The sequence below is a fragment of the Lepidochelys olivacea genome, assembly GCF_965140295.1.
Source record: "Lepidochelys olivacea isolate rLepOli2 genome assembly, chromosome: 25".
NCBI lineage: Eukaryota > Metazoa > Chordata > Testudines > Cheloniidae > Lepidochelys > Lepidochelys olivacea.
In genome coordinates, this window is record NC_140435.1 from 11,166,589 (window position 1) to 11,193,703 (window position 27,115).

Genomic DNA, 27,115 nt, shown 5'->3' on the forward strand with positions numbered 1-27,115 from the left:
CCTGGCTGCGCCTCCACGTAGGAGCCAGAGGCGGGACTGCCGCTGCTTCTGGGAGCCGCTGAGGTAAGCGCCACCCGGAGCCTGCATCCCGCACCCCAACCCCCTGCCCCAGCCATGATCCCCCTCCGAACCCCTCAGTCCCAGCCCAGAGCACCCTCCTGCAACCCAAACCCCTCATCCCCAGCCCCACACCAGAGCCTGCACCCCCTGCTGGAGCCCTCACTCCCCCCCCCGCCAGCCTGGTGAAAATGAGCGAGCGAGTGAGTGAGGGTGGGGAGGAGAGTGAGCCACAAAGGGAGTGGGGGGGATGGAGTGAATGGGGGGGCGGGGCCTTGTAGAAGGGGTGGGGCCTCAGAGGAGGGGCAGGGGGCGGGGCAAGGGTATTCAGTTTTGTGCAGGTAGAAAGTTGGCAACCCTAGGGTTTTGACATATGTTCTGGTTTTCCTCCATAACTGTGAGGTCTAGAACTTTAAAAGAAAAACACATGCAATCAAAGATTCTCACATACACTTGCCTCTGGGTGCTGGGGCTTTAAGAAATACCCCAAATATCACAAGATTTGCAATAAATTCACCAACGTTGGCTTTGCTGCCTAAGGGACACATAAGATGACTGGCTGCATTTAAGGGGGTCTGTGGAATGCCTGGAATGTAGCTACAGAGTCCCAAAATGTATCTCCTGGGATCCTAAAATGTGGCCCACATGCTCTCTCCCATTAACCATGTGGTGAGAACAAAGCTGTTTTTAGTATTGGCCTTCTCAAGCTATTTCTAGACATCTCCCAAGGACAATGCAAGCACACACGCAGGTCCCTTACCGTAATAAAGTTTAGGCTCTTGTGTGTTTTTCCCATCATATTTCCCAAGAGACATTTTTACTGTACCTTTGTTTGGCAGGGATAGTACCTCCTTGTCCATCTACAACATGCCCACCATGCTACGATTGTTATAGGAAAATAAAACAATGATTAGAAAACACAGGCCCCAGTCCTGCATGAAACTCTGTGTTGGGTGCAGGGGGTCCATCTGCACGGTGATCAGTACAGAAGCAGGGCCATAGCACTGTCTAGTGATTAGAGCCTAGTGATTATGGGATTGTGGGGGGGAGGGTCAGGATACTTGGTTTTTATTCCTGACTCTGCCACTGCTTCATGCAGTGATCCTGGGTAAGTCTCTTCACTGCTCTGTGCCTCCATTTCTCCATCTGTAAATTTGGGAAAATAATATCCACCTCACAGAGGGGTTGCGTGAGGCAGACTCAGCCCTTGGGGAGCGCTATGAAGAAGGAAACACATCATTTAATAAAATGGTTAAACATTTTGGCCCAGAGTCACAAAGGTATTTAGGTTCCTAATATCCATTGAAAGCAATCGAAGTTATGACCCTAAATACCTTTGTGGATCCAGGCCTTTGGAACTAATGCCGAAGGGGAACATTTCACGCAACAAACTAAGGCCGTGATCCACCAAGCTGCTCCTCATGGGTGGGCGTCTGTGACGGCACAGAACCTGGCCGATGGATTTCAGTGGGGCTCTGTGTAAGTGCTGGGATCCACCCACAGGAAGCAGCTTGCAGCATCATGGTCTAAAGAAATAAGGTCCAGATCCTCAAAAGTACATAGGCTCCTAACTTCTGAGTTGGGCCTAAATGAACAAGATCCTGGTGCAGGTGAATCATTTCCTTTTGCTGCTGCCTTCCAGGTCCTTAAAGGTACAGAGAATATGTAGCCTGGTTTTTGGGAGCTAGCAGAAAGTGAAAACAAGCAGCCAGGCCTGGTCACAAGTCGAGAGCTGCTGAGCACCCATGGCTCCTGATGAAGTAACTGGGCTCGGCAGCCCCTATGCACAGAAAGGTGTTCAGTCAAATGCTGTCGCCACCATCCAGTACTGAGCAGCATCCTGCTTTGGAGAGGTAACTGTACCTGCAGCAGGTGAGTAACTTAATTCCCACTGCAGCTAAGTCCCACCCCTTGCCTATCCTCATTGGTGGTGACACCAGCTAGCTCCCGCTGGGCCACTTCTGATAGCGTGAGATTCCTTCAATGAGACTGAAGTAAGGAGACACGTCCCAGTTTCTTCTGCCTTGGGCACAGAACAGAGTGTGAGTGAGAAGGAGCCCACCCTGCTGCGCTCAGCACTACCAGCAAGGTAGGGAAGGGGTTTGGGAGGGGTGATGGAAAGGCCCCAGGGCTGAGTGAATAGCCACCCCGTTCTGCTGAGCCCTTCCAATGCAGATTTCACATCTTTAAGAGCAGAAATGAGGGAATCTCTGCTGCTGGAGCTCAATAAGCGTTGGGTCGAGCCATATAAATCACACTGCAGAGAGACATTTCCCCATGGCATTAGACATGTCCTGAAGGGGACCCTCCAAAACTGCTGAGAATAGCGAGATTAGCAAGGAGGCACATTCCCCCTGTGAAAGAGAGTGAGCTTGATGTTTACAAGGCAATGCCCATATGCCATGCTACACTGAGTCAGCTCCTCTCCTGGCAGGTTGCCTTGGCAGTAGAAGGCACGGCCCAGGCAAATTTAACAATCCGGTGTGGGATGAGGAGGGAGAGAGTGCTATCTAGTGGTTAGAGCAGAGGACTCAGAATCAGGACTCAGGGTGTCTGTTCCCAGCTCTGCTACCAATTTGCCAGTCAATCTTGGGCAACTCTTAGCTTCATCTCTCAATTTCCCCACCCGTAAAATGGAAATAAGAATGTCTAACACTAACGAGTGTTCTGAGGCTTCATTTATTGGCTCTAAAATGCCTTGAGAGCCCCAGGGGAAAGGCACTAGAGAACTTCTATAATAGAAGGTTATGTAATATAGAGTGCAGTGAACGAGGCAGAGGCTAGGGTAACAGGACACGGTGTGGCGTGCATCCCGACATGATGTGCCCAGAGATCAAGACACCCCATTTCTAACACAGGGTGCAGGCTAATGGTACCTTGATGGAAAGATCACACGACTCAGTGTGCCATGATGCATCTCAGTGGCAGAGCACAGAGCAACAGGCTGGCAGTTCCCTATGCCGGCCAAGTACAGGCCTCCTGCGAGAAATCAAACGTCAAGTGTTTCGAGGCAGTTGATGCTGGTGCAAGCAAACAAATGGAAGAGAAGGGACATGTGCATTTGAAATCAGCAACTGGCATCCCCTAAGCCAGTGGTTCTCAACCCATGGCCTGCGGTCACTTGCGGCCCATGTGACATCCTCAGAGCCATACGGGTAATATATATTGTGTGTGGATGTGGCCCACATAACACAGAGAGCTGCATATGCAGCCCACAGTGGTAAATAGGTGGAGAACCACTGCCCTAAGGTTTGGCTTATTTTGGTGACAAGTCCGTAAAGAAAGGTTGCATGAGTCTGAATTTTTGGATCAGGCCGAGCACCGCCTTGAGCCTCCATGAAGGCTACACTATGTCTTCCCGTTGCTCGTACACAGCAGTATATTGAGTGGCTTGGTCTGGTGTCATGTGTCACGGAGTCCCTGGGCGATGCTCTGGAACTGCTCCCCCTGAAGCCAGTCGGGACTCTGGGGCAGTCTCCTTTCTGTGAGCAGCCTGTCTTCAGGACACACAGCTCACACAGCTTCCACCTTCCTGGGTCTGACCTCGGAGCATTCAGCATCCTCTGCCCCTCCGTGCGCTTCCCCCAGCGAGTCCGCTCAGGCAGGGCTCCTGGGGAAGCCAGAGGGTCCTGCACCCCAACTTCGCAGTCAGACAAGACTCTCAGCCAGCCAGTAAAACAGAGGTTTATTAGATGACAGGAACATGGTCTAAAACAGAGCTTGCAGGTGCAGAGAACAGGACCCCTCAGCTGGGTCCATTTTGGGGGGGGGGGGCAGTGAGCCAGACAACCACGTCTGCCCTTCACTCCATGTCCCAGCCAGCCCCAAACTGAAACTCCCTCCAGCCCCTCCTCCCCTGGGCCTCCTCCTCTCCCGGGCCAGGAGGTCACCCGGCTCCCCTGCTCTCCAACCCCCCAGCTCCCACCCCACAGGGGGGAAGGGCCCAGGCCACCAGCCGCCAGGAAACAGGGCGTCGGCCATTCTCTGTGTCCAGACCCCTGCACACACCTGCCCTGTAGGGCTCTGCAATGACCACACACCCCCACCCCACCCCACCCCCCAGACACCCAAGAACTGCATAGGGGAAACTGAGGCACCCCCACAATATTCGGAGGAAACATCAAGAACAGTCCCACTTCGTCACATCATGTATCATGACGGGAGGCATCTTCACCTTTAAACACTGAAAGGGTTTTGATTGCCTCACTGTCGGAGATGTGGGGAGAGGTGGGAATTTTGGAATTTACACCCGGCGTTTAGCTTCTGATAGAGAGCCCAGGCTTCACTTAAAACATCATTATGTTCCTTGTTCAGAGACTTCCCCTGAAACAGAGACAGAGCGTGAGAACTCAAGCCAGAATGAAAAGCCTGAAGGCCAAGTTTAAGAAGACTGAAGTGAGTATTGCTGAAGGGGGGCTGAGGTTTCAGTAGGGGGCGCTCTCCTTTGTGGCACTGCCAGATTGATGCCCCAGCATGATGCTAGCGGATACTGTGCTGCTGTTTCTCCATTGAGAAATGAAACGGACACCCTAACTGCGATCATTCATTTTTGAACCCCATGGCATTTTTGCAAGAGTGAGGGTATTGCCACCCACGGCCAAATGACAGCTCGGGTCATTTACATTCGAGCAACCTAAGTTCCCCCCTGCGGTTTCAACTGGATGCAGCATTATCCACTCCTGGTCTGTCACCTAGGAGTCACAAAGGGTGTGTTTCATACTGTCAGCTTGGGAAGCGCTCTGGGCCCCCTTTGTATGAAGAGGACGCTGAAGTCATTATCTTTCCAGCCAAGGGTTCACCAGAACTAAATCTGAACATCCCCCGCCATTGGCTACTGGAGCAAAGTGTCCTGGCCAGGCTAGAATGACGGCCTCCTCCCCTACTCTTGTGCTGTCCTTAGTCAACTGGTCTTTCTTTTCACCTGTATGTGTTACTCTAGTTCTGGCCTTCCATCTTCTGGGGCACGGCCAGTATCTGTGCTGTCTCACGTGGCCACCGAACTGTTTGCTAAATTCCAAATCCACTGCCTAACGCTGCCCTCCTTTACCTCCCTGCACTCCGCTGAGTGCCATGGGGTTGCCCAGGGGTAGCTGGACTCCTCGGGGCAGTGGTGAGTCTCCTGGTCTTCACCTGAAATGGTACAGCTGCGCCACTTCAGTGTAGATACTACAGCGACGGGAGAGTGACAGGAAACCGAGACAACTCACAAGGCTTCTTTGTGGCCTTTACATCTGCCGTATGAGCAAGTTTCTTTCCTAGTCTGCTCTACAGACGGTACCACCCTGCTCCCTGAGATTTGGCTTTATTAGCAAAACTCTAACAACAGCACCACAAAGCTCAGATCATGCCTTTTGCCCGGGCTTGACTGGTCCTAGCGTTCCTCCCTCCAGAGTGCTCAGCCCGCTCTCTAGATCCTCTCTTGAAAGATCCACTCCCACCTCCTTGACTCAATGAGCCAGGAGAACCCCCTTGATCCTGCTGGGAAAGGGTTAACATCTGCAAACAGGGTGGGACACTTCAGCTAGTAGTCCCATTGAAGTCAGTCGGCCCAACTGTGCTCCCACTGAAGTCACCAAGACTACCGCGGACAGGACACCAGGCTGGGAGCCAGGGGAACCTAGCTCTGTTCCCAGTTAGCTTCCTGACTCATTGTTTGACCTTGGGCAAGCCACTGCCCCTCTATGCCTCAGCTTCCCCATCTGTAAAATGCGGATAATACTGCTCACTCACCTTTGCCAAGTGTTTTGAGACCAATGGATGCAAAATGCTCTAAAAGTGTGAAGTATTCTCATCACTCCTGGGAGTAGGGTGAGCAGGATTTGGTTCATTGGGCTTCATGCCAATGGCCTGAAGAAGCTGTTTCTTCCCACTCTCTGTGGAGTCCAGCATATAGACTGGTTTTTCCTGACAGAGGGTCATTCTCTATAATATCGCAGTGCGACAGGGTGCAATCACTGAGCCAGTGATTCAGCTGTCAGAAGTGGCTGCTTCTGTGCAATGGATCAAATTCCAGCTGGAAACAGGATCGTTCCAGAGAAAGGAACGGAAGGAAGGGGAAGAAATAAAGAGGGGAGAAAAGAAAGACAAAGCAGAGTAAAGGAGAGGGAGCGTGGGGAGCGGAGGTGGAATTTTAGGCCACGATTCTACAGCCAACTCTGCATGGACAGATCCTTGTGCCTGACAGAGCCAGCTGCAGGTTTTGGGATTTTGTATTGCATTCACACAGCGAGAGTGCATGGTCAAAGATCGTGGATATGCACTCACTGAGCAGCCAGACGTGCAGTTATGTCTGCTCTCCACCTGGCACAGAGAGCTCTGGGTGGATCCATCCAACAGAACAGGGTCGCCGGCTTGTCATGGTACAGGAGAGGTTTCTCACTCAGGTTTCTAGATCTGCAGAGCCAAGCGAGTCAGGTTTCCACTGGGGCGGAAGTAAGCCTAGGAGGCAAAATCAACACTCTTCAATTATTTAGCAACAAAGAGGAGGACTCCAGACCGCCAGCTTTAACTTTGTGCATGCCGTGTGGATAAAAGGGCACTTCCCCTCCCAGCTGTAAGATGAAGGCAGAAGGGACGCTCTGTTTCCCCATGTTATGTATCCTCACACCTTCTTGTCAACTGTCTAAATGGGCCATCTTGATTATCACTACAAAAGTTTTTTTCTCCTGCTGGTAATAGCTCATCTTAACTAATTAGCCTCTCACAGTTTGTATGGCAACTTCCAACTTATCTGTATGTATATATATTTCTTCTTACTATATGTGCTATTCTATGCACCCGATGAAGTGGGCTGTAGCCCACGAAAGCTTATGCTCTAATCAATTTGTTAGTCTCTAAGGTGCCACAAGTCCTCCTGTTCTTTTTTTGGAGGAGGAGACTGTCTGTGGATCACCCATATGTGCAGAGGAATGGAGCTCGGAATAAAAACACAACCTCAAATTAGAAGGCAGAGAGAGAGCACTCTAACCTTGGTGTCTGGGTGCCAGGGCTGCAAATTTCATACCAAGCAGACACAGAGCTCTCATCTGAGGAACTGAATACTGGGTCCACATTCCACAGAAATAGGTTCGCGTTGGTACTATTTTTTAAATTTTTTTTTTAATTTAAAGTTTCCAGGCAGAGTAGCATAGTGGAAGCAGGATGCACATGCCTGAGATGTTAGTCTCAGCCCTCTCCTTGACTCACCGTCTGCCTCTGGAAAAGTCACTTAGCAATTCTGTGCCTCAGTTTCCCCAGTCTACATAAGGGGAATAAAGATACGCACCTCCTTTGTAGATCTATGGATTACAAGCGTGCCTAGTGCTAGGCGTGGGGATCACAGTGGGCATTTAAAGGCATATCCCGTTAATATGAAATATTGCCCTTTAAAGCTATTAACCGGTGGGATGGCTCAGCAGGAAACAAGAGGTTGTCAGCCAGGTCCTCTCCTCAAAGGGTAACATTCATGACAAGCCCTGTGCCTCTGGACAGGAAGCCCAGTCTTCCCTTCCCACTGACATTCTCCCCCCAACTCCGTCCTAGCCACTAATGTAGGGTCCTTCCCCTGGGCATCTGTGCAAGACAAAGCTGAGCTTAACTCTTTGCTCACCAGGGTCCTGGAAGTCCCAGTGCATCCCATCACACCATGATTTAGGGGGATTTTACTAGCCGAAGCCCGTGATTCCTGGCCCCCTGACTCTGATCACGCCAAAGTAGGCATCCAAACTGCTTCAGCCTTCTTCAGAGCCACATGGAAACAGGGACCCCAGTGTCAGCAACAGGGTAACAAGCCGATGTTGCTGTTAGTAAAGCAATAGTTCATATTTGGGGGTGGGCATCCCTATGGCCTGGGGTCACTGTCCCTTTGATTTGGGGTGGGAATCCTTGCGGGAGGGGTGCCTCTGCTCCCCCGGCTTTGGTTTGGGGGTCCTTTCTGGGTTCCTGATCCCCTGCCTTGGGAGGTGCAACTGCTCCCCCGGCTTTGGTTTGGGGGTCCTTTCTGCCTGGGGTTCCTGATCCCCTAGCCTGGAGGGTGTCTCTGCTTCCCTGGCTTTGGGGGAGGTCCCTGATGCCTGGTGTCCCCACTCCTCTGGCTTAGGGGGGGAGAGGAGGAAAGAGTCTCTGCTCCCCGGTTGGGGGTGGGTGGGTTCTCTGTTCCCTGGCCCTGTGGGGGGGTCGGTTTCGGGGCGTCCCCCCCGCCCGTGGCGGCTCTGCTCGGCAGTCGGGTCTCTCCGCAGGCAGGGGGCAGGCGCCGCCCGGGCTCCCCCGCCGCCGGCCGAGGGAGGGAGGCGGATCCTCCGCTGCGGCTGGAGCCCGGCTCCGAGGGGCGGCAGCGCCGGGGTCCGGCGGCGGCGGAGGGTCCCGGCCGGCCGGGCTGGGTGGGTGGATGGCGGCCCGCCCGCTGCTGGGCACCATGAAGCAGATCTGCCTCTGCGCCGCCGCCTCCTTCGCGGTACGTCCCGCCCGACCTTCCCCGGCCCGGCCCGGCCGCCGCCGGCTCCCGCTGGGCATCTGCCGCGCCGGGGGCCGGCCCCAGCTCCCCGGCCGGGCTGCCCCAGCTCCCCGGGCTGCCCCACACCCCTTGCCCCCAGCTCCCCGGGCTGCCCATGCCCCCCTGGCCCCGCAGCTCCCCGGGCTGCCCATGCCCCCCAGCTTCCCGTCCGGGCTGCCCCACACCCCTCGTCCCCCAGCTCCCCGGGCTGCCCATGCCCCCCTGACCTCCCAGCTCCCCGGGCTGCCCATGCATCTCTGGCCCCACAGCTCCCCGGCCGGGCTGCCCGTGCACCCGCGGTTCCCCAGCTCCCCGGGTTGCCCCTGCCCCCCTGGCCTCCCAGCTCCCCGGGCTGCCCATGCATCTCTGGCCCCACAGCTCCCCGGCTGGGCTGCCCCATACCCCTGGCCCCACAGCTCCCTGGGCTGCCCTGGCCCCCCAGCTCCCCGGCCGGGCCGCCCCACACCCCCCCGGCCCCCCAGCTCCCCAGCCGGGCCGCCCCACACCCCCCCGGCCCCCCAGCTCCCCGGCCGGGCCGCCCCACGCCCCCCCGACCCCGCAGCTCCCCTGCCTTATCTGGAGATCAGCTGGATCCCATCCCTGCTAGAACACCTGCAATTCCCTCTCCTGCCCACCCTATCAGTTGGTGCCCTGGCCTAGGCTCCTTGTCTTGCCCCTGCCCCTGTCTGACCTCGGGGGAGCACAGGTTATATCTCCAGCCTACCCATCAATTTCCTCATCCCCAGGAGGTTGATCCCCCCACTCCCTGCCCCCTACCTACCTACCTGCCCTGGGGTTACTCTAGGCTGCTGGCACCAGCGTGAGCTCATGTCAGTGAGATCCTTAGGAACAAGGCAGCTGTTCCTCGTGGGATGTGCTCCCCAGAGGAGCTGGGTGTCTGTGGCTTCTGTTGATTTCAAGATGAATTGCGGGGCTCAGCACCCATCCGGCTTGGTGGTGTCCGTGTGGCCCGGGGTTCTGAGGGCTGGACCATCAAAGGTGGCTAGTGGTAGCATGGGCCCTGGGATTAGGAGTAGTTTAGGAGCCGGTCTGCAGGGATAGACGACATTCCCCGCTCTCTAAAGGTGACTTCCATTTTCACCACAGCTGAATCGTCCTTTATAGGCAGCCACTCTCTTAATTTAATTAGGAGCCTCAGTGCTTTCCCCCTCCACCGGTGCTCCATGTCATTGAATTAAACCTGCACCCCAGCCCTTCAGTACCCGGGGAGAGCAAATGTGGAACCCTGCAGCCCCGATGGGGTGGTAGTGATTGTGACTAGGCCCTGAGTCTGCAAAAGTTTGTGCCCATGCTTAGCTGCGTGCACCGTGATGTGCAAATGTAAGCACATATGTAAGGCTTTACAGGATCAGGACCTTAATGGGGAACTGTGGCTGCATCTTGACTGCAGGGAGACAAGCAAGGGATGAAACCTATGAGAGGTGTTCTTTAATCTGCTGGCATGGGAGGTAGGTGAAAAGTGGCGTGTTCCCACAGATTTCCATGAATTCTGCTGTGAGTTTTCTGGGTAGAGTTCAGCTCGCTTGGTTCCCAGGTGTTGGTGGCGGCTTGCAACGCAGACCAGTGGATTCTCAGCGTTTTACAGAAAAGTAAAACGCAAAGCTGGTTACAAGACAAAAAGAAAACTTCTCTGGCAGGCACGGAGATCAAAGCGTGATGTCAGCTGGGATTCCCCGGAACCAGGTTGCCAGCCAAACCGCAGGGAGTTCAGAGAAGAGCAGCAAACCCGCAGAGAGGCTGGAGGGACTGTCTTGTGAGCACTGCGTCAAAGAAGGAAAGCCGTTTTTCAAAAGCAGTCACTGATTTTGAGGGCCTCGGTTACTGGTTGCCCTCTGATTTCCAGAGGGGGTTGGTGACGGGTGCTGGGCAGCTCTGGAAATCAGGCCCCAGGTGTCTAAAATTGTGCAATGAAAGACCAGTGGCATGTCTATGCTGTGGGCAATATAGCGCATCCTACGGCTACGGAGGGGGCTCGTCTGTCGATGTAGGTAATCCCCCTCTCCGAGTGGCAGCAGCTAGGTGGGTGGAAGAATTCTTCCATCGACCCGACTACGTGTACACCCAGGGCTAGGTCAGCTTAACTCTACGGCACTCAGGGTGTGAAAAGGCGGTAGCTAGATGGATGGGAGAATTCTGTCTGCACAGGGGGTTAGGTTAGTTTAATTGCATCGCTCAGGGGTGTGGATATTTCACACCCGTGAGGTCATTATGCTACCTTGTTTCCCAGCGTAGACCAGGCCTAGGCTGATCTAGATGTGCAGTATGGAACAGGGCTGAGGCACCCAAAGTCAGCCGACACTTCTGACAGAGCTGGCCCAAATTGGGCTAGTTTGGCTAAGGGGGCCTGAGCCTGTCTCTGAACTCAAGGGGAGTTTTGCCCCTGTGTTGTTCTCTTTATTTGGGTTCTTATCCATTGCCCGTCACCACGGTCTCAGGGCACCCAAGAAAAGAAACCCCACGTAGTGAAGAGCATAAACACCAGGGAAAGAGCAGAATTATTTAGACCAGCAGAAGGGGGCGAAAGCACTAGGGGGAATTGGATAAAATGAAGAAAATGTAGGGTAAATATCAGTACAATCTTCTAAGATTGCGGAATGGTCTCCCTCAGGGAAAGGAGCCCCATCAGCCGGGCCCTTTCAAACTAGATGGGACGAAGCTTGAGAAAATAGAGGGGAGCTTGAGAAAATAGAGGCAGCCCAGCCCTGCCTTGGTTGAGGGACTGCACCAGATGGGTCAAGGAGTCTTTTCCATTTCTGATTTCTGTGCATTGCGGAGACCATGTCGTGCGCCAATCGTGGGGACTCCATTGTGGCACTGAGTGGAATCCTTCGTGCCTGGGGTGTGTCAGTTCCCTCTTAAGATCCGACTATGGCTAAGGAAGCTCAGCCGAACAGCCTGCAATCGGCCTGCCTGCGGAGCTCATCTGCCCCATTCCTGCAGTACTGTGAGCTCCCCTCCGGGGTTAATGTGTTTATCCTCGCGGCACCCCGCTGTGGTAGGGCAGTGATGATATTTCATTGCACCGATGGGGAGCAGAGGCACAGAGAGGCTAAGGCCCGGATCCTCCAAGGTATAAAGGTGCCTAACAGCAAGATCTAGGCCTAAGTGACTTACCCAAGGTCACACAGGGAATCTGTGGCAGAGCAGGGAATCGACCCTGGAGCTCCTAGGTCCCCGGCTAGCATCCCAACTTCCTCTGTTGGATGTATCCTTTTCTCCTCCCCATCTGGTGGGCTGCAGTAGGGCTCCGAAGTCCCTAATTTTGCCCCTGTTTGGGTTTCAGAGCCACGACTGGGGTAAGAATGATGAGAAGCTCCTACAGGCCGTGGACTACAACGACCCCGAGAAGGTGACGGCTCTACTCCTCCGCAAGGGCCTGGTCCCCACCAAACTAGACTCGGAGGGCAAATCCGCGTGAGTCACTTCCCCCGCTAAAGAGACTGGGCCAGCGTCTCAGTTCCCCCCATCTCTGGGTTTGGGGTGATAGCTTTAAGGCACCGTTGTCCTCTCCATAGTGTGGGGCCTTGCCTGGGCTGTGGCGTATGTGAGAGCAACCCGAAGGCTGCTCTCTCACACTCGTTTCTTCTCACAGCTCCCCTATTCACAAGTGGCCCTATGGTAACAAACCAGTGGGCGTGGCCAAGAGTTGATCAGCAACCCTACAAAAATAAACCAGAGAGGAAGAGACTGGCAAGGAAACAGATTAGTAACAAGTTGGGGTTTTTAAAGGATTTTTTGTAAATATGGAAACTTCTCAGACTCTAGCCTTTTAAGCAGAGGTGGTGGCGGGAGGGGTCTCTGGAGTATGAATGGTGACGGGAGCTCCCCGGTTGTGTCACAGGTTCCACCTGGCTGCAATGAGAGGGAACGTAGACTGCCTGGAAGTGATGCTCGCTCATGGAGCGGACGCCATGACCACAGACAGCTCCGGTAGGCAGCGCGGTCTGACTCCCTGATATGACGTGACAGTGGGGACATTGACTTGGGCCATTTTGAGCTGGACAAAGCAGTAGAAAACATTCTGCTGAGACCGCTCCTGTACTGTGCAAGGGGCATAGGAATTAAATGGGACCTTATGGATCTCTGCCCTGTCTAGTTTCTGTGTTTCCCAGCCATAGGATCAACCCATTCCTGTGGAGCTGCCAAGCTTCCCCTTTCTGAGGGGTGGCAGGCTCCTCTGGGATCCTTTAGTCCAATCTCCTGGTCGTTCGCCAACCCTTCCCGGGCTAAAAGGGACGGATCTCTCCAAATCCCTGCAATCTCTGACTCAGCGGCTGAGTAAGCTTGGTGATCCTCGGAAAGAAGGTGTCAAAGCCGCTCACCATTCTTACTTTAAAAACTCCCCTGCAGGCTTGAGCTGAGCACGGGCAAAAGGGGTGATGAGAAATCTTGTGTCTGTCAGAGCCCAGCTGCATCTTGGGACCCTGCATTCCACGGCAGTCCTAACGGCAATGGTTAGAGCAGTGGACTGTGTCCCAGGTGGATAAGAATCATCACGCACTTGCTAATTGCTGGCAGTGGTTCTGGTAGTGTGTGTAAAAGCCATGTCTGGGACCTGCCTCCTTCCACATACTAGCGTGTTCTACTGTGCTCTTAAGAGGGGTATGGGCATCTCCTCTGCATGCTTTGGACTCAGAATAAAAATGGTCTCAATATTTTAAAATGTACACTGTAGGAATAAGAACAGGAGGACTTGTGGCCCCTTGGAGACGAACAAATTTATTTGAGCGTAAGCTTTGGTGAGCTGCAGCCCACTTCATCGGATGCATTCAGACTAACACGGCTGCTACTCTGAAACTTGGCCCTATAGGAACAGCTTCAATGAGATCCTGCAGCCTGCTTTGGGCCGGGCTTTTGTTGCATCTCATGAGCTAAGCAAGGTCTGGCCAGTTTGCTCTTTGGATGGGAGACCTCCATGGGCCACTGAGGTGTTTCAGGAAAGGGGTGTTGGCGATTCAGTGAATGTTCTTCTCTTTCTCCCAAACTGATAATAAAATAGTGCCCCAGCTGGGTGCTAGGGGGCGCCGTGCTGCTGGATTTCCTGTTGTTTGGCTCCTGACCACTTAGAGCGATTCCAGATCTGATTCCATGGTGCTTCTCCTCATGCTAGGAGAGTTAACCCTGGATTCCTAGTCAGATTCCAGCTTGGCAAATTACATTGTCTCCCGTTTTTCTCATGCACTTCTTATTGGATAGAGGAATCCCTATTTCTTAAGCCACTGCGTAGCGCTGCTGTGAACTACTGTATTAACTAGCTGTTGCGTCCTTCCCCAGAGGTGGCTGCAATTTGGTGGTGGGTGATGTGATCCATGGATATCGATTACCTGCCTCGGGGTGGGGTGGCAGGGGTGGAGAATAAATTGTTTCATGCTGACGATTTGTTTTGATCTCCCTGGGTGCACATATAAAGGATCGCCATCATTATGATTACCTCTTGACCTGCCAGTCTGTCTCTTTCCAGGGTACAACGCGCTCCACCTGGCCGCGAAACACGGCCACCCGCAGTGCGTGAGCAAACTACTGCAGGTAAGAGCAGAGCAGAGCAGTGGGAGCCTGGAGTTCAACAGGGAGGGATGTGTTCATTGTTGGTGTTGAAGCACTGAAGACTGGAGATCAGGGTACAGGGAGCTTGTGGGGAATAGAGCAGCCCTCGTAAGATTCACCTCCTGCGCGTGCTCCTGGCCATGTAGAGATATTGTCCATGTGACCGTTCAGTCTAAAAAACAACCTAGGCAGGGTTGGAATTGCCATCTGGAAGTGAAATCTCCATACTAGGGCTGGTCAAACATTTTCCATCTAAACTGGTTTTCAATGGAAAATTGGGATTTTGACCAAGTGTTTTGTGAAGTGTCTGCTTTCCGGGGAAAACTTGTTTATTTGGCTTTTTGTGTGTGTATAAAAAAAACCAGAATCCCTCAAAAACCAAAATATTTTGATTGGGATATGCTGCCACAGTGCCTCATGGGAGGTGTAGTTAAGTTGCCATGTACCTATTTTCCTCTATAGGCTGAGCTCCTTGGCCAGACTATGTCTCCCTTGATGCACTATGGCCGGGGACTCCCATGATGGGCCTGCCTCCCCTCCCAAGAAGGGAGACCATGGTGCATCATGAGAGTTGTAGTCCGACCAGGGAGCACTGCCTATAGAAGAGAATGCAAGCATGGGGCACCCAACCTACAGCTCCCATGAGGCACAGTGGCAGCATTTGAGACATTTAAATTTTTCAAGAAAAATCTTTCAGCGTGCAAATTTTTGGTGAGAAAAATGGGAAAATACCCATTTTCTGACCAGCTCTGTCCAGTCCATGAATGACCCCCCGAGCTGTTTGGTCTCCTCCGGAGGCTATTACATGAATAGGTCAGCAAGATAGAGTGTAGGTCAATACATCCCATCCCTCAGCCTCTCTCTTCTGCCTTCCCTATTGAACCCAGCAACGAGTGACTGGACACAGCAGAACTCCACAGCTTAGCATTACACTGTGGGCACCTGCAAGGAAAAGGGAACCTTGATCCTGGCCAGTTACCCTTCCTTTTGTGGGTGACCTCAGACGGGGCCTTGCTGAGCCAGCCAGGGATTTGCAGAAGGTGTCACCATAGAGCAGCCGTGCCTTGGTGTTGTGAATGAGGGGACGGTGCAGTAGTGTAGTCGAGAGTAAAAGCGGGAAAAGGGAGTTTTCCCACTTCTCATGTGGGGAATGTGTTTTTTAGTTCAGGTTAGTTTACCTGTGACGTTTTGGGGGCCCTGCAACGCTGGGTGCCTGGAATGCTGCACTGTTGTGGCTGACAGCCAGCAGGCAAGCATGCGGGTCATACCCTGGCTTCCATCTCCCCGTTACTGTTTGCAGAGTGACCCCAGTCCGGAATTTCCCCAAAACCACCTGCCTCTCCAGCATCCAGCCCTCTCCTGGAACACACAGAAATTATTAACTTCATTGCCCCTCTGAAGAGTCAATAGGCGGCAGCTCATTAATGGAATTGGGGTTTGACGAACACTCTGATTTCAATCACAGCACTGCACTGGTTCACAGAAAACGTAAAACAAGGTTATTAAACAAAAAGTCAGAGGCTTGAGTGATCCCAGATGTAAGGAATAAAGATAAACAAAGCAGAAGTAAAAAGATGCCTCTAAGACTAAACCTTGATTTGAGAAAGTTACAGTCTTGGCCCAAGTAGGTTTCTCACCTAAACTTAATTCCCAGGAACTTCAGCCCCCTTGGTTGAAGGACCCAACTTTCTGTGATTTCTAGGTCTCTGCCCCCTTGAATCCCCCTAGTGATGGATCACTACGGGGTTCTCTCCCCTTTCTTTTTATAACCCAGGAAACCTTCGCAATGTATTCTTTGACAACTAAGCCCAGACCAAGATTCGCTCTCCCGTCACAGGCTTTCATAAAAGATCGTACCTGCTACACTTTTATAATATAGTAATCTAAACAATCCACTGAGTCAACTGCTTGTCATCTGAGGTTCAGACACCTTGTCTTTGCACTGGACGCTATCTTCCCCATTTGCTAGGTTGATGGCTTGGTTTACCTGTTATGTAAACATACCTTTGTTGTCTGCCTGACAACCAGGCTGGTCAGACAAGCAAATACACGTTCCTTTGTCTAAAGCAGACTAGTCTTATGGATTGCTTGCCCAACACACTTTAAGCACGTAATTCTGGTACATATAACTCTTTGTACACACCCCGTACATCTTAACGATTAGTGAGTTATGAGTTTTCCATGGATGTATTACAGGCAACCTTTCGGGTGTATAGCATGACAATGGTGCATTAGGTGTAATGAGTAAGAATTGCTGACACCCAGTACTTACCCGGGGGTGTCTCTGACAAATTACCCACTTCTTTTTTTTTTTCTTTACCCCTACCCCACCGGGAAGGTAGTGGTCACCTGTTCTTCTCTCACCATCTTCTCTGCCCATTAGGCATCTTGCCCAGTTGATGGAGCCGACAGCAGCGGTCGGACAGCGCTCCACCATGCAGGTCAGCAGAGCATCCTCCGCTCCCCCTCGCCCACATCTTAAACGCTGGTGTCAAATCAGCTGGGTAAACCGCCTGCTGGTAACTTGACTTGTAGTGAGGATGTCAAGGGCAGGTGGCTGCGCAGAAGGGTGAATGCACAGGGGAGTAAGGGCCAGGAGTGTGCCCAGATTCCATGGTGATGGAGCCACGGGGCCTAGACAGAAGAGTACGCTCTCTCCAGTGTAGTATTTGCCATTCTGGGCCAGATCCTGGCATGGGGGAGGGCTATGGAGGGGCAGTGAACAGGGGTTCACGGTTCCTCTTCTCCTCTCTAGCTGTCAGCGGCTGCATCTCATGCTCAGAGATTCTCTGCGATTTCAAGGCCTCCTTGAATACCAAGGACAAGGTGAGGCAGTTCTTTCCATCAGGTTTATGTTTTGTTGACCTTCAGGGGGTTGATTTCCCCTGCACAGAGAGTCAGCACAAGCCTAGGTGCCTCTTCCGCTCCATTGGAAAGGTGGTATAATGTAGCAGAGAACCAGATGTGCAGAGATCACCTCACCCACCACTGAAATGCAGCCACCTCTTGGGTGGAACGCAGCAGCTGTTTAACAGAACACAACAATAGCAGATATATCTATTTTACCTTCAGCTCCTAATGGATGTTGCTGTGTATGTACCCGAGATAGACAGAATAATGCCCGGTGTCAAAGGACATGAAGCGAAGAGGAATCTTGCATCTAAGGCTATATCTACACTACGGCCTCGGCAAAATTTATGTCGCTCAGGGGTGTGAATATTCCACCCCCCTGAGTGACATAAGTTATACTGTGTCAAGGTTCCTTCCCCACTCTGAACTCTAGGGTACAGATGTGGGACCTGCATGAACACCTCCTAAGCTTACTTTTACCAGCTTAGGTTAAAACTTCCCCAAGGTACAAACTATTTTACCGTTTGCCCTTGGACTTCCACTGCCACCACCAAACGTTTATCTGGGTTTATTTTTATTAGGAAAGCGTTGTTTGGAAACGTCTTTCCCCCCCAAAATCCTCCCAAGCCTTGCACCCCACTTCCTGGGCAAGGTTTGGTAAAAATCCTCACCAATTTGCATAGGTGACCACAGACCCAAACCCTTGGATCTTAAGAACAATGAGAAAGCATTCAGTTTCTGAAAAGAAGGATTTTAATAGAAGAAGTAAAAAGTAAAAAAGAATCACTTCTGTAAAATCAGGATGGTAAATACCTTACAGGGTAATTAGATTCAAAACATAGAGAATCCCTCTAGGCAAAACCTTAAGTTACAAAAAGACACACAGACAGGAATATTAATTCTATTCAGCACAACTTAATTTCTCAGCCATTTAAAGAAATCATAATCTAATGCATATCTAGCTAGATTTCTTACTAAGTTCTAAGAACCCATTCCTGTTCTGTCCCCAGCAAAAGCATAACACAGACAGACCCTTTGTTTTTCCCTCCCCTCAGCTTTTGAAAGTATCTTGTCTCCTCATTTGGTCATTTTGGTCAGGTGCCAGCAAGGTTATCCTAGCTTCTTAACCCTTTACAGGTGAGAGGATTTTTCCTCTGGCCAGGAGGGATTTTAAAGGGGTTTACCCTTCCCTTTACATTTATGACATACTGCCGTAAGCATGTGCACAGCGCTATGTTGGTGGGAGAACTTCTCCCGCCGACGTAGCTTATGCCCCTCGCGGAGATGGGTTTTCACCAGATGCGCTACAGCAGGCCCTGGGTTTTACGTCTCTGTTTAGTTTGCTTTCTTTGCACATGGTGTCCACCTTACAAAATAATATCTCGTCCAGCATCAGGAAGGACAGCCCAGTGGTTAGGGCACTAGCCTAGGAGTTGGAAGAGCTGGGTTCAGTTCCCTTCTCTGCCACAAACCTCCCGTGTGACCTTGGGCAAGTCATTTAGCCTTCCTGGACTGTGGGATAATAGCCTTGCCCTGCCTCATGGGGGTGGTTAAAGTTTGTGAAATGCTTTGAGGTCCCCAGCTGGAAAGCGCTGTAGAAGAGCCAGGTGTCATTATGATTAAGGGAAGGGTTGGTGTCCATCCCTGCCTGGTGATGGGACAGTGCGTGCTCCATGGGCTCGTTGTCCGTCTGCAGTGGGGTCTGGCTCTGGACGGATGGGAGGTGGGTACCAGACAGCGAGGAGGGCTGTACAAGAACCTGAACTGACTAGACTATATCTGAGCCAGGCTACCCACTGCTGCTCATTTACCCTGTCCCCCCATTGACGTTCCTTCGCCATGCCCCAACTTTAGGGTGGCTCCACCCCTCTGATCCTGGCAGCTAAGATGAGCCATTCAGAGCTGTGCCGGTACCTGCTGCATCACGGAGCTGCTGTGAACAGCAGAGACCAGCAAGGCAGGTGAGCTCTGAAAGGCCCTGGAAGGAAGGGGGGCTGGAGAGGCGAGGGTTAAAGTTTGGGGGTGGGGAGACTCATGGCAGAGAAGTGAGTCCTACCAGGCGAGCACCTGGGTCTGACTAGGGGCTAGAGGTCTCCAGCTGGCAACCTCTGGGTGAGCTGCTCAGGGCCTGGATCCCTCTTGACGTGGGGTGGGGGGGGGTCTGGACGAGTCAGGCAGGCACTGGCTGAGGCTCTGCGAGGAAGCGTCTTACAAAGCCGTAACCTAAATGGCCTGCGTAGATCCTGCCTTTGCCTCGTGTGGGCAGGGTGACGCCCCACCTTGAGATGGGGTTCCCCCGTGCAATGCCTGCTGGAGTCTGGCAGGGGTTCTCCCTCCCGGCCTGTTGCTGCGGGATATCCTGGCTGCCCCAAGCCTGATTGCAAACCTGGGCAGTCCTGTCTTCAGGGCAGAGAGGGGAGAGTGGGCAGGAGCAGTGGGAGAGAAGGGCTAGGAGAGTTGGCCCCAGCAGAGAAGGGGGTTCCCATCCAGTTCACCAGCCTCATGCCGCTGGCTCTGGTGGGTGAGTGGGGCCATCTCTCCCCCCATCCCCACTGTAGAACAGCCCTGATGCTGGCCTGCGAGAACGGCAGCGTGGAGACGGTGGAAGTCCTCATCCACGCCGGGGCGCGGGTCGGCATGGTGGACGCCAGGGGCCAGGACGCAGCCCGCTACGGCCTGGCCACGGGGAATGCTTTGATCCAGCACTACCTGCAGGACGCCTCCCAGCGCCACTCGTGGGCCAGCGGTAAGGTGCCCTGGCCACGTCCTTCCCGGGGTCTCAGAGCACCTTGCGATCACCCATGCGGCAGCGTCTTGCCCCTGCCCAGGGGGAGGCGGCAATGTCCCTGCTTTGCAGGTGGGGTGACTGGGTGGGGTCAGGGAGCATGGTGTTTCCCTGGGAGGGGGAGTTACCCGGGGCACCCCTCCTTTTACTCGCCCTGCTGCTCAAACTCTGGATGGGAAGTGCTTCTCCCTGGACTGGCCAGAGGGGGGTGCTGGAGAGCGATGGGCGGCACTTGCTTCCCAGGGGCTGAGAGTGCGTCTGTCAGCTGAAGGGTAGGAGTTGGGTCCCAGACTTGGATCTGCCACATGGCACCATGGAGCCCGGAGCCCCAGAGGGGTGTCTGTCTGTCTGTCTGTCTGCTCCCCCTTGAGCTGAGGGGACCAGGCCACGGGTGGCCTAGTGCCCCTGGTCCCTCTAACCTCCTGCTGGTTTCTGTTTCCTCCCCTCTGCCTCCCACAGAAGAGGAGTCGGCTGAGCGAACGTCGCAGGTAAAGATGCAGGGGGCCTGGCCTAGCAGAGAGCCCCGCGTTCCAACCACTCAGGGGCTTCGGCAGAACTGGGCCGTCCTGACCCGGCTTGGCCGCGTCCCAGGGCAGGGGACGGGCTCGACGGGCTCGGACTGCTGCCCTCGTCGGGCTCGCGGGAGAACAGAGGTCCCGTGAAGTCCTCCTGGAACATGAGGCTTTTCAGGGGCCGGGGTGACTGGAGGGATTAGGAGCCCCTGGGGATGCTCCCGTCCTTGCTGCCCCCTCCCCAGTCGGGTTTTGCTGGGAGAGCTTCCGGAGCCCTCTCCCGTCGGTGTCTCCGCAGACGGCGTCGCCGAGCCAGCCTCCGCCCAACGAGAGGAACGGCAGCCCGAGAAAGAGGAAAGCCCCTCCACCGCCCCCCGGCACCTCCAGCCAGGTGAGGTGGCCATCGGCTCTGCCTCCCCCTCCCCTCCCCACACCCCAGCAGGCAGCCGCAGGAGAGCGTCCCCGAGCGTGTTGTGACGTTCCCGGGGGCTGTGGTGTTTCATGGTCTAGGCAGCTTCCGCAGTGGTGGTGACTCACCCTTTAGTAACCAAGTCAGCTGCAGCATTTGTGCACAACCAGGATGTAGCGATGGGGGGCGGGGGCACAGCTGAGACAGCCAGGGAGGGGACCTACGTAAAGGGATTTGACCATCGAGCTGCAAAGGTGCTTATCTGGCCACCACCCCCCTCGCATCTGGGCACCTCACAATCCTTACCAGGTTTATCCTCGTGACACCCCCATGCTGTGGGCCCCATTTTACAGATGGGGCGACTGAGGCCTGGGTCCCTCAAGGTCAAATTGTTGATTTCCATGGGAATGAGTCACCAACATACCTTCGAGGACCTGGGCCTGGGTGACTTGCCCAGGGTCATCCAGGAAGTCTGTGGCGGAGAAGGGAATTGAAGCCAGGCCGTCCAAGCCTTAGACTAATGCCCTAATCATTGTGCCATCCTTCCCCTGTGCAGCCCTAAGGCATTTGCCTGCCCCCATGGGACCTTGCTAATGCAGGCGAGCTCTTCCCCCAGGCCTTTCCTAAGGGTGTGATCGACTTGTGTCCCTTGGCAGTAGAGAGAGACAGGCAGCCTGTGAGGCTTGTGCCCCTGGCTCTGACAAAGGGGCATGGTCCAGCCGCAGACTGGCACTGGCAGGCCATGGGTCGATCTTATGGGCATGGGGGGGTTCTAGTTAATTTCTCTTGCCCTGGTCCGGTTGCTTGTCTGCAAAGAGGGTTTCCCCATCTGCTGTTCACTGGGTAAATGCCCCTTCCCGGTGGTGGGGGTGGCGTCAGCAGGCAAGGGCTGGATACGCCACTCAGCGTCTTTCTGATGACGGGGTTCTGGGGGAGAACAAGAACTCCAGCCCCCTCCCCTGCTCTGGATTTCCCAGTGCTGTCTGAGCCCCTCTTTGGCTCCAGCTGCCCGGCCACTGAGTGTCATAACCCTGCCATGTCGCTTAAGCTAAGCAGGGGCAGGCCTGGTCAGTGGCTGGATGGGAGATGGTGAGTCAATAGGAAGTGCTCTTCTCTGAATTTATCTCTCATTAGGAGACCCCATGCTGCTGGAAGTACCATCTGTCAAAACTTAGGTGTAGACCTCCAAAGGAGGTCAGCAGTATCGTTGTCCCATTTTAGGGGGGGAAACTGAGGCACAATTTGCCCAAGGTCAGCCAGCAGATCAGGGGTAGAACACAGGGCTCCTGAGTCCCAGCGCAGTGCTCTGATTACGCAGCAGTAGTCCCAGTATCATGGCCAAACTCTAGCTGGCAGGGCCACCCCCTCGTGGTTGCAGTTGGGTCCGAGACTCTGCTTTTATTTCCATAACCAACGTGCGGTGTGAAACAGCTGCCCCGCTGCCCCCTAGAGCTGGCTGCATTGGGGGATCGGGTGAAATGATCCCTGCACGTGTGTGTAAAGCCATTCTGTCCATTTGGGGGGGAGGTGGAAGGCATAAAGGGACTTCTGCGGGAACGGAGCTGGGGGCTTATTGGCTAAGCCAGCCGCCCTTCTGGCGGCTCCTCGTTCTCTCTGTGTGACGACTGTTACTGTTTTCAAGCGCGCCCCATGCTCTCTGGAGCACAGCTCCCCTTCCACAGAGCGGAGCAGCCGGATAGTCACCGCCAAGCCCGCCAGGGCTCGCCCTGCCCCAGCTGACACGGTGAGGATCCCCTGGCAGGGATACCGGGATGGGGTGGGCTGGGTACCCACTGCTTTACCCTGACTGCCCCACCTCTGGGATTCCCCACAGGAGGACAGGGAGGCCTACGAGGAGATCGTCCGTCTGAGGCAGGAACGGGCTCGGTTCCTGCAGAAGATCAAGGGCTTAGAACAGCAGCAGGAGAAGCAGAAGCGGGAGGTACTGATGTGATTCCCCCGCCCCGCGAGGGCCAGAGCCGGGAGGAGCCGGGTGACTGGGCGGGTTGGTGGAAGGAGGATGGGAAGGAAGGGAGCTGCTTGTGGCATCACCTTGGCTATTGCCAGAGGGTCTTGCACTGGCAAGGTGGGTGGGGAGGAAATTGAGAGAGGACATCTTGTGGCTGGGAATGCCTGGCTGCTCATTCTGCGGCTCTGAGCCCACGGTCAGACCTGCTGATGCGTGACCATGGGCAGGACCAGGCTGCAGAGTTAACCGTCTTGGACTCTCCTTGTGTTCCCACTAGCAGTTGGAGTTGGAGGAGGGCTCCCTACGCTCCATGGAGAAGCAGGTAGGCCAGGTGTTATGTCTCCGGAGACTGGACTCGGAGAGCTCTGAATGGGGGATGGGAAGGGGAAATGGCTTCATGTGGATGCTTCAGGGCATACGCTGGTCATCAGCTGGGGGTCAGGAGGAAATTTTGGGATGCCAGCGCCAGGTTAGGGATATAACGGGGTGGGGGTTACCCCGTCCTCCAAAGCATCTGGGATCTGCCACCATTGGAATAAGATACTAGACTAGATGGAGCCTTGTGAAAGATCCACCCCACCTAGTTTGGAAGGTACGGATGGGAATTGGCGCGAGTGTCCGGATCTAATGATGTGTCTAATTCTCTGATCCAGCTAAAGGAACTCCAGCAGCAACTGGCGGACAGTGAGGGGGAAAAGGAGCATTTGGGGAAGGAGGTTGAAGTGCTCCGGAGCCGCCTGTCCTTGCTGGAGGTAGGCGAGAAGGGGACAGGGAGCTTTAGGTCTTACCGAGTCACGCAGGAGGCCAGTGAATTGTGGGACTTTCCCTGACATTGGCGCAGGTGTGATAGGGACAGTGCGGCCTTGTCTTAATGCATCAGCCAGGCGCTGACCTTGTCTTGGCACTATCATGTTGGCATCAGCCGCGGCATGTATCGGTGACTGGTGCCGTGGGAGAGCGCAGGGAACGTGGGGGGGAGCTGTGATCTTGGGGGGGGGGTCCCTAACTCCCTGCTTGTCTGTGCCCCAGGCCGAGAAGGAGAACACCAGCTACGACATTGACACGCTGCAGGACGAAGAGGGGGACCTGCTGGAATTCCCAGGTTGGTCATCGCGCCCGGCCTGTGCCCGCCAGGTGCCGGTGCTGCTCCACACCGAGGGCACGGCCCAGCGAGGGGCTGAGCGTATCCCGCAGAGCGGGGATTGGCGCTGGGCTCTGCGAATCTTTAAGCACGAGCTCCTGCTGCCTGGGCTGAAAGACGCAGCTGTATTGGCCAAGAACGTAGCAGGCCCCTCCACCAGTGTACCCGGCCCAGCCCTTGCCAGGGGGTGGAGCGCCGCACTGGCTCCATGAGTGGCTCCCATGGGAGAGGAGGGCCCTTGGCATCTTGCAGGATTGGGTTTGTGCTGGTTAATGCCTGGGAAGGTTTTGCAGGAAGCAGGTGGTGGAGGGGGAAGTGCCCTGGCGTGGCAGGGGGCAGCTCTCAGGGTGGGGATGGGGCTGTTCAGGTCAAGGACCAGGGTTAGTTAGTGATGGGTCTTTGTGGGGGTGGGGCGGGGGTTCTGCTGCTCTTTCAGGGGCAGAGCTGCTGCTGTCCAGGAAGACCCTGAGTCTGTCCACGGAGGAGCTGCTGGCCACGCTGCAGGGCCAGGTGCAGTCGCTCACCATGCAAAACCAGGAGCTGCTGGAGAAGATACAGGTACCAGCCCATCCTCCCCTTCAGCCAGGTGCACGCTTCGGGTTTCCCCTGCTAGCATCCCCCGGAGGCCCTCTCTAGTCCCCCCTCCCAGGGCCAGCATCTCCTTAGTGTGCCGGTTCCGGGTTGGGGCCCAACGGGCCTGGGGGCGGGGTGAGCCAGTGGCTGCTGCCTTGTCACAGACGCGGACGGCAGGTTTCTCACCCCTCGCGCACGGCAAAGACCTCAGCCGCTCCCCATCTCTGTCTGTAACCTTGGCAGTGTTCTTCATACTGAGTTCTCCTCCCCGTTCCCTTTGCCTGCACGCGTTCCTGCTGTCACCCCGGTTCCACTGCGTCTGCTCCATCTCGGGGGGAGCCCTCCAGACCCTCCGGTGATGACACCAATGGCTCTTCCCTCCTCCATGATCTCTCCAGACTCAGGGAGGTGCAGGAAGCCGCCACCTGCCTTACTGTGTGTGCAGAGACATCAGACCATGCAGCCGTCCCCGTTACCCTCTTCAAATGGCTCTGCAGGCTCCCTGCTTCGCTGCAGGATCCAGCTCGAATTTGCTGGGAACGGCTTCCGAAGTCATGTTTCAGCCTCTTCTCTTTTCTCTCCCCCGTCTGCCCCGAATCTTTGTAATGTCACGGTGCAAGAGCCTTCTCCCATGCAGCTCCTGGCCTCTGGAGCAGGCTTTCTAGGTGGCTTCCCTTTGCCAACTCCTACTGTTCGTATCAAAACCTAATCTTTTCTCCTTTGCCTTGTACTTATCCGCTCGGCTCCAAGGCCCTGCTGTTTAACTCTGTCTCTGTATCATAGCCCTCTGTACAGTGAAACTACAGGGCCTGCTTCTCCTCCCATGCTGGTGTAAATCCAGGGTGACTCCACCCACATCAGTGGACCTGGACTGGTGTAATTGAAGGAAGGAGAGATCAGGCCCTAGGAAGCATCTGAGGGTACAGGAGCTCGGGGCCAGGGGAGCTGAGCAGCTCTGTATGGCAAGGCACAGTTGTGTGGTGCTGCTGTAATATCCCCATGTAGCGGGGGCTCAGGATCCCAGTGAGGAAATCTCATTGTTTTATCCCCCCCTGCCCTTGGCAGATCCTGGAGAATTACGAGAAAGACGAGAGTGACGTCTGCCCATCTGAAGTCTTCGTCCCCATCGTCCTCTACAACTCCCTCAAGTTGGAGTTCGACCAGCTCAGAGAGCAGCACGCTGAGGCCCAGGCTGCCCTGCAGGCTCTGGAAGGTGGCGGGCCCCACGGGGCCTCCTGCGAGCTAGTCCCGGTGGAGGCTTACAAGCAGCTGAAGGCTGAATACGAGATGCAGATCCAGGCCCTAGAGCAGGCGCTGCAGGGGAGCAGCGCCCCAGCTGAGCCCGAGGGGAAAGGCCAGGCTGGGGTGCAGGCAGAAGGAAGCAGCAGGGAAGGAGGGGCTGGAGATGCGGCTGTGGAAGAGCTGACCAAAACGCTGGCTGAGATGCGGGAGAAGCACGAGGCGGCTGTGGCTGAGGTGTGGCTCCTGCGGGAGCAGATCCAGCTGGGCATCCTGTCCGTGGAGGAGCCGGAGGCGGCTGAGAGCTCCGGGAGCGAGCTGGAGACGGTGAGGGCAGCTCTGCAGAAAGCCCAGGAGGCCCTGCTGGAGAGAGACCAGAGGGTGAAGGAGCTGGAGGGGCGCCTGGATGCCCAGGAAGAAGCAGCCGGTGGAGGCTGCTCCGCCGAGGAGGCGAGGGCGGCCCTCGGCGTCTCCTTGGGAGAAGCCGCGGCGGAGAAGGCCGCGCTGCTGGGCAGGTGCCGCCACGCGGAGGCAGAAGCGGAGCAGCTGAGGAGGAGCGTGCAGGAGGGAGCCGGGGAGCTGCAGGAAGTGATGGGCCGCCTCTCGGAGAGCCAGAGGCTGGAGGAGGAGAGCCGGCAGCTCCGCGAGCAGCTGGCGGAGCTGCGGGGGCAGTACGAGGAGGTGCAGGCCCAGCTCCGGGAGGATCAGGGCACGAGGGAGGAGGAGCTGAGCGGCCTGAAGGAGCAACTGGCTTCCCAGAGCATCTCCAGGCAGGAGCAGGAGGAGGTGGCGGGGAAGCTGGGCGGGTCGTTGGCCGAGGCCAACAAGAAGCTGTTGGAGCTGGAGGAGAGGCACAGCGCCACCCAGAGGGAGGCGAGGGAGCTGCAGCATGCGGCGGAGTGGTACAGGCGGGACTGGGTCCCGCCGGCCGAGCACGCCCGAGCCAAGGAGGCCCTGGAGGGCAGCGTCCGGGAGCTGAAGGCCAGAGCCCAGCAGCTGGAGCAGGAGCTGGCCGCCAAAGCCCAGGAGGCCTTGCGGCTGCAGGGCGAGCTGGCCAGCGCTCGGGAGGGCACGGTCCCCAGGGAGGAGCTCGAGCAGCTGCGGTGCAGCCTGCAGGCGGAGGCGAGCGCACTGAGCCTGCAGCTCAGCGACCTGGAGCGCAAGCACGAGAAGACCTGCACGGAGGTGTTCCAGGTGCAGCGCGAGGCCCTCTTCATGAAGAGCGAGAAGCACGCGGCCGAGGCCCAGTTGGCCGCCACGGAGAAGCAGCTGCAAAGCCTGCGGGCCGAGTCCGGGCGGATCCAGGAGCTGCACGGCCAGATCGAGGACTCGGCCAAACTGGTCAAGGAGAAGGACAGGAAGGTGGGTCTGGGCTTCCCCATCACCCCGCCCACGCTAGAGCCAGGTTAGGTGGGGACCCCCTATCCCTGCCCACAATAGAGCCATGGGACAGGGGTGAAATTTGGGTCTGGCAACCCCATCGCCCAGCCTGGACTCAAGAGGGGTGAAAGGTGGGTTTGGCAGTCCCAGATCCCAACCCGAGAT

The 27,115-nt window shown here is 55.3% G+C and overlaps 1 protein-coding gene across 6 annotated transcripts in view; it reads left to right on the forward strand.

Annotated features, from left to right (window-relative positions):
- Positions 1-43: 43 nt before the first annotated feature.
- ANKRD24 (ankyrin repeat domain 24) overlaps positions 44-27,115 on the forward strand; it is a gene marked incomplete at its 5' end in the record, with an annotated part of 32,647 nt that continues 5,575 nt past the window's right edge. The window contains 19 exons of one of the 6 annotated variants that reach the window (XM_084614363.1): positions 44-63; positions 1,700-1,929; positions 4,372-4,452; positions 11,832-11,962; positions 12,390-12,478; positions 14,010-14,074; positions 16,476-16,533; positions 16,848-16,918; positions 18,797-18,903; positions 19,501-19,688; positions 20,187-20,215; positions 20,538-20,630; positions 22,291-22,392; positions 22,483-22,590; positions 22,895-22,939; positions 23,271-23,369; positions 23,647-23,719; positions 24,195-24,316; positions 25,397-26,932. In XM_084614363.1, the coding sequence (XP_084470489.1) occupies positions 4,417-4,452; positions 11,832-11,962; positions 12,390-12,478; positions 14,010-14,074; positions 16,476-16,533; positions 16,848-16,918; positions 18,797-18,903; positions 19,501-19,688; positions 20,187-20,215; positions 20,538-20,630; positions 22,291-22,392; positions 22,483-22,590; positions 22,895-22,939; positions 23,271-23,369; positions 23,647-23,719; positions 24,195-24,316; positions 25,397-26,932 (2,952 nt within the window). Of the gene's footprint in view, positions 64-1,270; positions 1,930-4,356; positions 4,453-8,329; positions 8,489-11,831; positions 11,963-12,389; positions 12,479-14,009; positions 14,075-16,475; positions 16,534-16,847; positions 16,919-18,796; positions 18,904-19,500; positions 19,689-20,186; positions 20,216-20,537; positions 20,631-22,290; positions 22,393-22,482; positions 22,591-22,894; positions 22,940-23,270; positions 23,370-23,646; positions 23,720-24,194; positions 24,317-25,396; positions 26,933-27,115 lie in introns of those variants that run through there. The other 5 variants (XM_084614362.1, XM_084614364.1, XM_084614359.1 and 2 more) reach the window with 5 other exon arrangements.